Source organism: Eurytemora carolleeae, unplaced genomic scaffold (genome assembly GCF_000591075.1).
Source record: "Eurytemora carolleeae unplaced genomic scaffold, Eaff_2.0 scaffold1236, whole genome shotgun sequence".
Lineage (NCBI taxonomy): Eukaryota > Metazoa > Arthropoda > Copepoda > Calanoida > Temoridae > Eurytemora > Eurytemora carolleeae.
In genome coordinates this window covers 42,956-52,857 of record NW_019397351.1, presented here as the reverse complement: position 1 = coordinate 52,857, position 9,902 = coordinate 42,956, and the positions used below count along the sequence as shown (strand labels likewise).

The 9,902-nt window shown below is 37.2% G+C and overlaps 1 protein-coding gene across 1 annotated transcript in view; it reads left to right on the top strand.

Moving 5' to 3' along the window:
* The first annotated feature begins 811 nt into the window (after positions 1-811).
* Positions 812-9,902, top strand: part of LOC111713682 (zinc finger homeobox protein 3) — a 16,588-nt gene continuing 7,497 nt past the window's right edge. Inside the window, exons 1-2 of the mRNA XM_023488614.1 lie at positions 812-1,170; positions 6,432-8,904. Of these exons, the coding sequence (XP_023344382.1) occupies positions 6,474-8,904 (2,431 nt within the window). The 5' untranslated portion in view covers positions 812-1,170; positions 6,432-6,473. The remainder of the gene's footprint in view (positions 1,171-6,431; positions 8,905-9,902) is intronic.

Sequence of the window (9,902 nt, the reverse complement as noted above, 5' to 3'; positions counted from 1 at the left end):
TGTAGCTCATTTGGCCCCAACAATTATATTAAGCCGAGGACGCTGCCAAATGAGGTTAAGATGGGTCCAGAGCATCTAGCGTACACTATACAGGACGAGACCTCATCAAACCTCATCATACATAATTATCATAATCAAACAACAATAACATACAAACAAAACAAACATATTCTTCCACAGTGGGATCCATACAACTGGAATAGAAAGACGACATTTAAGCAATCTTATGTGTTTTAATCCAAACTACTAAAATATTGAACTTAATAATTTTTGAACATTAAACCCATACAAATAAATAGAAAAGACAAAAAATAGATGAAAACCAGCATACAATATTTCTTGTATCAAAAATAAAAACAACAAAAAATATTTGAAACAATTTAAATACACAGAAAAAAGAATGAATGAATCAAATAACCAAAAAATAGATGAATTCTAAAAATATGTTTATATCATGGCAAAATGTTCATTATTCTCATAAAAATGAAATTTAAAAAAGTAATAATTATATATGTATAGTACTTGACAATGACAATAGTAATTTAAATATTATCAAATTTGAAAGTACTTGAGAAGATATCTTTATTTCTATTTAGTTTATTGACAATTTTGATCAGAAAAGATTTGATAATTGTATTGATCAGACTTTAATTCCTGAAAAGCATTATGCCATTATATTATAGAGTTTTCTATATATTTTATATCGGCCGCCATGTTTAAAAACCAGTTTATTGAAACAGGAAAATCCGCAACTTGTGTACACTGAGACACTGTACAGTTTATTTTATCGAGCCCTAAACCATACAGATATGGTTCAGATAGTTTAGAAGATGATACGTCTGATTGTCTCTAGGTCTGCGAGGAATAGGACGGGTGGGATATAGAGCTAAGCTATAGGTTGGGATTTCGAGATTTTTTCATCTGTATGATGAGCCGGCAGTGTGAAGAGACCAAATGAGCGGTACAGGGCTGATTTCCCTTCACCCCCCCCCCCCTCCCTTGGACCTCGGTGTATAGAGTGGCGAGGAACTCAGCTCCAGTCGAGTGCGATCCACCCCGCTAGAAGGAGCCGTGCACCGCGCAATTGTCTGCGCTAAACCTAGTGATATCAAACTATCGAAACAAATTAGTTCAAAATGTTAGTTTTATTACATTTTAGTCAAATTTAAGGTAAATATAAAACTTTTCTTTATGACAGTGCCATAGAAGTAAAATGCCCTCTTTTTTAAATCAGTGAAATTGAGAATGAAAGAAATCAAAGCCTTTTTAAAATGATCATATTCATAATTTAATAATTTAAAGAGAACTGTCGTTTTAAGAATTTTGCCTTATTATGAATAGCCTAGTAGTCCATAGTAATCATGCAATATCTTTTTGTCTCTGTCTGCGGCGGTCTTTTCCTGTTTCCCGAATAAAACCAACCATCAAGCTCCTCTATTCAGTCCCAACATTTATTCATGTTTTTGTCTTGTTGAAACATTAATATGTAAACAAAGCCGCATGCAATGGTATTATCCACCGTCATTTAGTTTTGAAAATATGAACATTTATAATCAATTTTTACGATGTAAAGAATTTTAAATGTCATGATTTTGTATCATGGTTGAGAAAAAAATATTAATAACAGAAAATTTGGAGCAAAAAAGTAGCGAAATATAATCTTTTTAATTACCTCTTTAACCATTTTCTTCTTGTTTCACATTCCGCAATAAAGATAAGGAAAAAACTAGCACTTGTGTGCACAATTTGTTACTTTACAAAAAGGACTTTTAAAAATTTTAATTTCCAAAATTCTGTTCGTAAAATAAAAAGAAAGAGATTTAAATAGTCCTAGAATAATATCGTAATAATTGTCATAAAATGGGTTTTTTAATGCTTCATAAAAATCTTCTCAAGAATTTGATTTGGATGTTTGGAAGTCATATATTTATCTTGTAGGTTGGATTTATTATGTATACTAATCCTCATATTTGATTTGGATGTTTGGAAGTCTTAAATTTATCTTGTAGGTTGGATTTATTATGTATTCTAATCCTCATAAATCTAAAAATATATTTCTCTTTATAATCATAAATTTCTCATTACATTTTTTTATTCATAATTTTAACTTTTTTATAAATTAGAGATCGTTTATATCATCTTTTAACAAATTTCAGTTTGATCTTTTAATAGATTTTCTTTGATTTTATGATTAAAATATCTATTTTATCTATTTGTGTGAAACAAAAATATCTTTAATTATCGTTCTTTATCTAAAATTGACAATTATCTATATATATATATCTGTTTATAGATATTTGGGAGACCACATATCCCCACACCTCTTCAAATTTAAGATTGTTGTGGTTAATATCTGGGTGCTACATCTCTCTTTCTTGATCTAAGCTCGTCTTATCTTTATGGGTCTTTTTCTTAATTTAATTTGTTTTGAGTGTTAATCCTGCCCGTTTATATTCAACTCAACCCTGGTCTAAGGTGTGGAACAGACATTCTTACGCCGTGTTTTACATTCAAACTGTGTTGGGATAATTAAACATAAATTATTGTTTGTTCTGTAGCGCGCCGCGGCAATCTGCGCTTACAGAGAGAACAGCGCCAGCCTGGCTAATTCTTAACCCGAGCCATGTAATTAAATATTTCGTGTGTTTAATTTTCTGCAAGTCAGGGTAGTTTACTCGAGGTACAGAGCTAGTAATTAGAACCGATGATGGTCGGGGCGGGAGGATGGGGTTAGAAAATGCGGGAAATGAAACACCCACCCACCGTGTCGCAAGTTTTTGCGGATTTTGGCAAATTTTTGTGTGTATCGGATGAAATCTTGACAGGGCAGCGCAAAAAGTGTGTCCCGTGAGTAATTACATGACATTATCATCGAAATTTTGCTCCATATTTAGTATTAATTTTTATGGAATAATTTAGTTTGAAAACTTGAAGTTTGAGGGGCGCTTGTGTAAATATCCTGCTAAAAGCTGGGCTAGGGAAGTTTGGCCAATGTTAGGTTTTTTTATTTGGCTTAAATATCAGTTCCTGCAAGAGGGAATTCTTTAACCTTTCTGGGTTTAAGACCATTCGGCCTAAACAGCAATTTTAAAATCTTTTAGTTTACAACGATAAACCGAGGGAATCGAGCCCAACGATTTGATTGATCGATTGATGAGGATGTGGGGGGGGGGTAGAATTGATGGATCTAGGTGTGAAGGATATTATATATATCAATCTCAAGTAAATCCAATGATTTTCTTCAATTACATGTTTTGTTTCATCTTTGTGATTAGAGTTCAATTCTGGTTCTAATATTGCAATATCGTGTAAGAAATCCTCCAAAATTCTTAATATCTTGACACCATATTCCAGCCTCCCTAACCCACAAAAAAAACTCTTTTATCCTCCCCGGCCTTTTCGTAAAAAAACTTAACTTTTTCCTATATTTATCATTTTCAGTCTAGGTCTCCTAAAAACCCCAATTTTCACCTTTATAATTCTTTCAATAGTTATACCTTCTCCCCCACCCCCTTTTCACCCATTTCCTCCCCCCTTAAATATCCAAGACCTAATATAATGACAGGCAGTTAGGCAGTCCCTACAGCCCCGCATACATTGGGTACATTTTAATGTACATTTAATTAATCTAAATTATGTTTTTTAGTGCTCCCCCCCCCTCCAGTTTTTCTGTCTCCAAGCTTTACTCCCCGTCCCCCCCCCCCATCTTGATGATTGTTATGATACCACCCTATGTATTATTAAGTATAATCAATAAGACATTATTAAAGCCAGGCTAAGAATTATCTTAAAATGCATGAAACTGATATTAAAATCCTGTTAATATTGGACCCCTCCTAGTCCGACATTTCTTGGGGGTTACACCCCCCCCCCCTCTCGATGTTATAATGATAAATCACTCTGTTAGTTCTCTCAATTTTTTCCCTGTACCAACTATATTTTCCCTGTACCAACTATATTTTCCCAGTACCAACTATATTTTCCCTGTACCAACTATATTTTCCCTGTACCAGCTATATTTTCCCTGTACCAATTATGTTTTCGCTGTACCAATTATATTTTCCCTGTATCAACTATATTTTCCCTGTACCAACTATATTTTCCCTGTACCAACTATATTTTCCCTGTACCAACTATATTTTCTCTGTACTAACTATATTTTCTCTGTACCAACTATATTTTCCCTGTACCAACTATATTTTCCCTGTACCAACTATATTTTTCCTATACCAGCTATATTTTCCCTGTATCAGCTATATTTTCCCTGTACCAACTATACTTTCCCTGTACCAACTATATTTTCCCTGTATCAACTATATTTTCCCTGTACCAACTATATTTTTCCTGTACCAACTATATTTTCTCTGTACCAACTATATTTTCCCTGTACCAACTTTATTTTTCCTGTACCAGCTATATTTTCCCTGTACCAACTATACTTTCCCTGTACCAATTATATTTTCCCTGTATTAACTAAATTTTCCCTGTACCAACTATATTTTCGCTTTTCATGCCAATATCAATTCCTTCCTTTTATTAAGGTTTAATTTAGGGTTTCCACGAAATGGCTAAATCTTTTGCGCTATTTTTGCGCATGAAACGCAATGAGTTTTGCGCTATTTTTTTGCGCAATTTGCGCAAAACCGGAAATATTTTTTGCGAAAGTTGCGCATGAAACGAAATTTTAGTTTTGCGCAATTTTTTTTCCGCAATTTGCGCAAAACCGCAAGTTTTACGCAAAATGTAACTTTTTAGGCACATTGTCAAAAATTGATATTCTAAGCTTAGAATTAAACAACTGAAGATTTATTCCATACATAAAAAAAAATATTAACATACGAGAATGATAACGATTATACTACACTCAATTGGTTGCTTCCAGTAACAAAAAGTGAGGGGGGGGGGGTGGAGAGATCTATTTGTTCCATAATTCATTATTCACAAGTATTTACAGAGAAATCTGACAGTGCTAGCAAATTAGTGGTATAAACACCCGTTTCTTCAAGCTAGTAGCTAGTAGCCAATATCTAGGATATGACAGCTCTATGCTAGTAGCCAATATCTAGGATATGACAGTTCTATGCTAGTAGCTAATAGCTAGGATATGATAGCTCCAAGCTAGTAGCTAATAGCTAGGATATGATAGCTCCAAGCTAGTAGCTAATATCTAGGATATGAAAGCTCTAGTAGTAAATATTACAGTATATAGTCAAAACTAAAATTGGACCAAATTTAATGAATAGCAAGAAGCAGTTGAACTTAGTAAACTAAGTTAAACCACTTCTCTTCAACTTGAACCGGCGGTTTAGATCTTATAGAAATATTGTTTGGACTAAAGTTTTTTAATCTTTTAATTTTCATATAATTTATTTATGAAAGTTAGCACCTCAAAAAAAATATGATCAGCATTGCCTTTAAAAACACGCCGCTAGTTTCTATAGGCTACGCCTCTAACTGCTAGTTTTTAGCTAGCGGCAGTCGTTTGCACCTTTCATACAAATAATTACCCCTACGCTGTTTGGCAAATGACAGCAAAATTAAAGCCAATTTTATTTAATAGCTGAGAAGGTTCTCAAGTAGAAATTAAATTTAGTTTAAAGCCAAGTTTTTAATCTCTTCCAGCCAAAACTAAATGTAAATGTGATAATTTTTTTTGTCTTTTACGAAATGACCTAATAGAGTTAAATAAGTTTTGAGACTTTACTGCTCTTTCCAAAAATTTAAAGAATGGATCGTAGTGTTAAATTCTAAAATCAACACACAATTACTTATAAAACTTGTGATCTCTGTATTCTCTAAAACACGGAGTAAAGGAATCGAGTCTTAGCCAAAAATTCAAATTTTCTAATCACTCTATCTTTGCAGCCTGAGGGTGTAAACCTTTGAAATTTCAAACTTATATAATTTGTTCCAATTGATTTCATAGTTTGAAATATCAAAGGTCCATGACATTGGGTTGCACAGATATAAGGTTTTGAAAAGCAGAGTTTGCGGCAAAGACTCTAATTCCTTGTATCCTAGATGTGAACGGATCTAAATACAAGAAACATGGACATGGACATGGAGCAAAAAGGGGGATATAGATAGATAGATAAACTAAACATGTTTAGGTCTAAACTAACTTCTTTTATTATCAAAGTTGTGTCTTTCATTAAATTAAGTTTGTTCTCCCTGTTTTCCATTCTCTAATGAAAACAAATTTCTCCTGTATTTGTTTCCTTTCTTTTAGATTCAGTAATTTTAAACAATTTATTTTTAGTAATTTTTTCTCTCCCTCTTGTTCTTTCCCGTCATCTCCTCTTTTCATCCCTGTCTACCCTGTTCACTCTGAGACTGAATACAGCTGAGAGAACCCAGAATATTTAATTTAAATTGAATTAACTCGACATTTTGGAGAGAAAACAAAAATAAATTGATTCTTTTATTTTCAGAATGAGCGGAGGCAGTTTGCGAGTAAATCTCTAGACCTGGGAATGGAGGGTGGAGAAACCACACCCACCACTAATCCAGTCCTGAGCTCCGCCCCCCCTGGGATCCCCAAACTGCTGGAGGACCGGCACAACAACAACACGCGGGAGAACAGTCCCAAACACATCAACATGGCCTCCGACATCGAGCAGTTCCAAGGGAAGATTGTCTACAACCCTGACGGCTCGGCGTATATCATCGAGGACGGAGACTTCAGTGACGAGGAGTCCCTGGACCTGCCCAGACAGGAGGGCAGCATCGTTGAGAAGCAGGGTGAGGAGAACGACGTAGATCAGTTCCCAACCATAGAGAACGCCGTCTATGTTTCCAGGACCAAGAGTCAGTATCCTTCTTATGTGCGTGCACAGACATCGTCAGATCGACCCACTGTGCACAGCTACAGGGTGTATAATTACAGACATAAATCTAGTGATAAGCAGGGGTCAGAACTCATTAACAGTGGGTCAGCCCCGGATAACGTACCAGTGAAACCAATTCTTATGTGTTTTATATGTAAACTCTCTTTTGGGAATACAAAGTCATTCAAGAACCATTGTATGGACGATCATAGTTTAGATTTTAATGATGATGAAGTAGATATTCTTAAGATAGAGAATGTGTCTGCTCTGGTTCAACCTGTTGGGAAGGATAAATCTCCTCTTCTCTCCTTCCTTGAACCAGTAGTGAAAGGACACTACTCCCTGCCTTCTGATCAAGTTCCTAATCTGCATTCTCCCTCAAAGTCCCCCGGTGAGGGTGGGATTAGGGTTCGGAATGATCTTGCAGCCTCCCAGATATCTCCGATCTCAAACGGAAGAAACAGTGAATCTCCAGGGGTAGAGAGCATGTCTCCTTCTCCCAACTCTTTCAACCAATCCCTGGGTTCCTTCTCCTCTCTCAAGGGAACCACTATAGGAGCGTGTCCGGAGCATGTACAAGGACGTGCCCCCGGAGTAGAATGTGCCAAGTGTGATCTGATCCTTAACTCCAGTAGGATGGGGAGTGCAGGATGGAACGCGAGCAACAATGCCTGCAAAACCCTGAAATGTCCCAAGTGTAACTGGCATTATAAGTATCAGGAAACTTTAGAAATACACATGAAGGAGAAACATCCAGAAAGTGAAACCACTTGTATCTACTGTATCACAGGACAGCAGCATCCCCGTCTTGCCCGGGGAGAAACCTATACCTGCGGATACAAACCCTACAGATGTGAAGTTTGCAACTACTCAACTACAACCAAGGGTAACCTCTCAATCCACATGCAGTCAGACAAGCACATCAACAACATGCAGGAGTTACAGAACGGGGGAGGAGAAGCTCCACCCTCCCCTTCACCCAGTCAGACCAGTAAATATGCTACACCCTGTAGCACTCCTAAGCCAGCAGATCTAGACAAGGATAAACCCTGTTGGCGGTGTGATATTTGCAACTATGAAACAAATATAGCTCGGAATCTCCGTATTCATATGACAAGTGAAAAACATATGAACAATGTGATGAATCTTCAACAAATTCCCAACATGGATGCTGGATCCCCTCTCTCCCTCCAATCCATGCCCAACGGTCCCAGTCCTAGTCCTGGTCTTCAACAACTGCTCCAGGGTATGCCCAGGATGCCCAACAACATGTCCAGCAGTCCTATGAAGGAAGCTGCCATGGCTGACATGGCTTTTAACCAAGCTCTTCTCATGCAGATGATGGGAGGTGCCCCGGGCATGCCCGGCATGCCACCCTTGCCCTTCCTTCCCCCTGGAGACGGTCAGGACCATGTTGAGATGGACCAGTCGGATCCAAACCCTCGCCATCTCTACAACTGTGCTGTCTGCCGGGAGTTTAGTTGCGACCATCTTCAGATTCTGTCCGACCATCTCGCGGTGGATAGAACCAAACTCCGAGAATCCGAGGTTTCCCTTCTCATTGGTGGAACCTACATCTGTAAACTCTGCTCTTACAAAACCAATCTCAAGGCTAACTTCCAGCTCCACTGCAAGACGGACAAGCACTTGCAGAAGCTCCAGTTGGTAAATCACATCATGGAAGGGGGGCCGAGCAACGAGTGGAAGTTGAACTTCATGAATGTGTCAAACTCAGTTCAGCTAAGGTGCAACGCCTGTGATTTCTACACAGATAGTATTCACAAACTCCAGATTCACTCCGCTAACCAGGGACATGAGGTCTCCGCTGCCATTTTCTCACATCTCAGGAAATCTGAGTCGGAGCTGAAGGGAGAGAAGGTGAACTACAACTGCACCCTCTGCTCCCACTCAGCCCAGGGTAAAGCTTTGCTGCTCCAGCACTGTAGAAGCGTCAAACATCTTCAGATGGAGCAGCTCCATCTGCTTCAGAGAAGGGCGGAGGGTACCGGCGGACACCCGGAGATTGGAGAGATATTCACAGTCGCCGTGGCAGATGAGAACGAATCCTACAGTAAAGGTTAGTAAAGATTTATTATTTGTTTAAAGTCCTTTTAAAAGTCTGTTTTCTAACTCTTCTATTCATTTGTTTATTTATATTTCATTCAATATTTACTAAAAAACAGTTCGTAGACCCCCACTCTCTATCCCCTCCCCCCATCGCCCAGGGATAAAAAAACATGCATTTTTATACTCCTATCATAGACTGATTTTATATATATATATGTACTACTATAGTCTAGTGGTAGTCTATAACCAAGTTTTACAACCTTATAATCAAACTTTACGGGCGCGGCCCGCGCAAGAAGAAAAAATTAACGGAAATGACTTTTTGTCTCTCCCAAACCAATTCTAAACAGAAAACAAACCGGGTTTACTTGCCTCCCTCCCACCCCCTCCCCTTTAAACCAGATCAAATAGACGGTATTCAAACAAATTTTTATATTTCAACAAAAAATGTATTTTTTCTTGTTCCGAATTGTTAAGAAAGGATGGGGGGGGGGACAGTTTTTTGATAGATTACTTTTTTTAAATTCTCAGAAAAAAAACAATTAATCTGAAAGGTTTTGACACGGTTCGCGCATTATTCACACATTTTTGGGGAATATTTATTTTTTTAAATAAAAAGATTTTTTACCCAAAAAACTATTTTGTGTAATATATTCCTTAATAAATTTGATTAATAGTGAACGGTTCATTGAACCGGGGCTTTTTAGTAAAAAGAATCATCAGTCAAATGTATAGAGAATTTCCCCACCCCCGAAACCCAATCACCATCACGACCCTTCCCCCCCCCTCTCCCTACATTAAACCTATTGATTGTCCCCCCTTTCATTAGTTTCAGTTTTTTTAACAATTAGGAATGACAAACAGATTTTTTACAGCTAGGCGTTGATTTTGTAGATTTGAATCAGTTTGCCCCGCGCTCATAGCTTTTAATCATGAAATTTAAATTAGATAATTAGCTAGAGTGCAGTTCAGTGTTGTAATTGCGTGATATACTTTTAAATGCCTTGA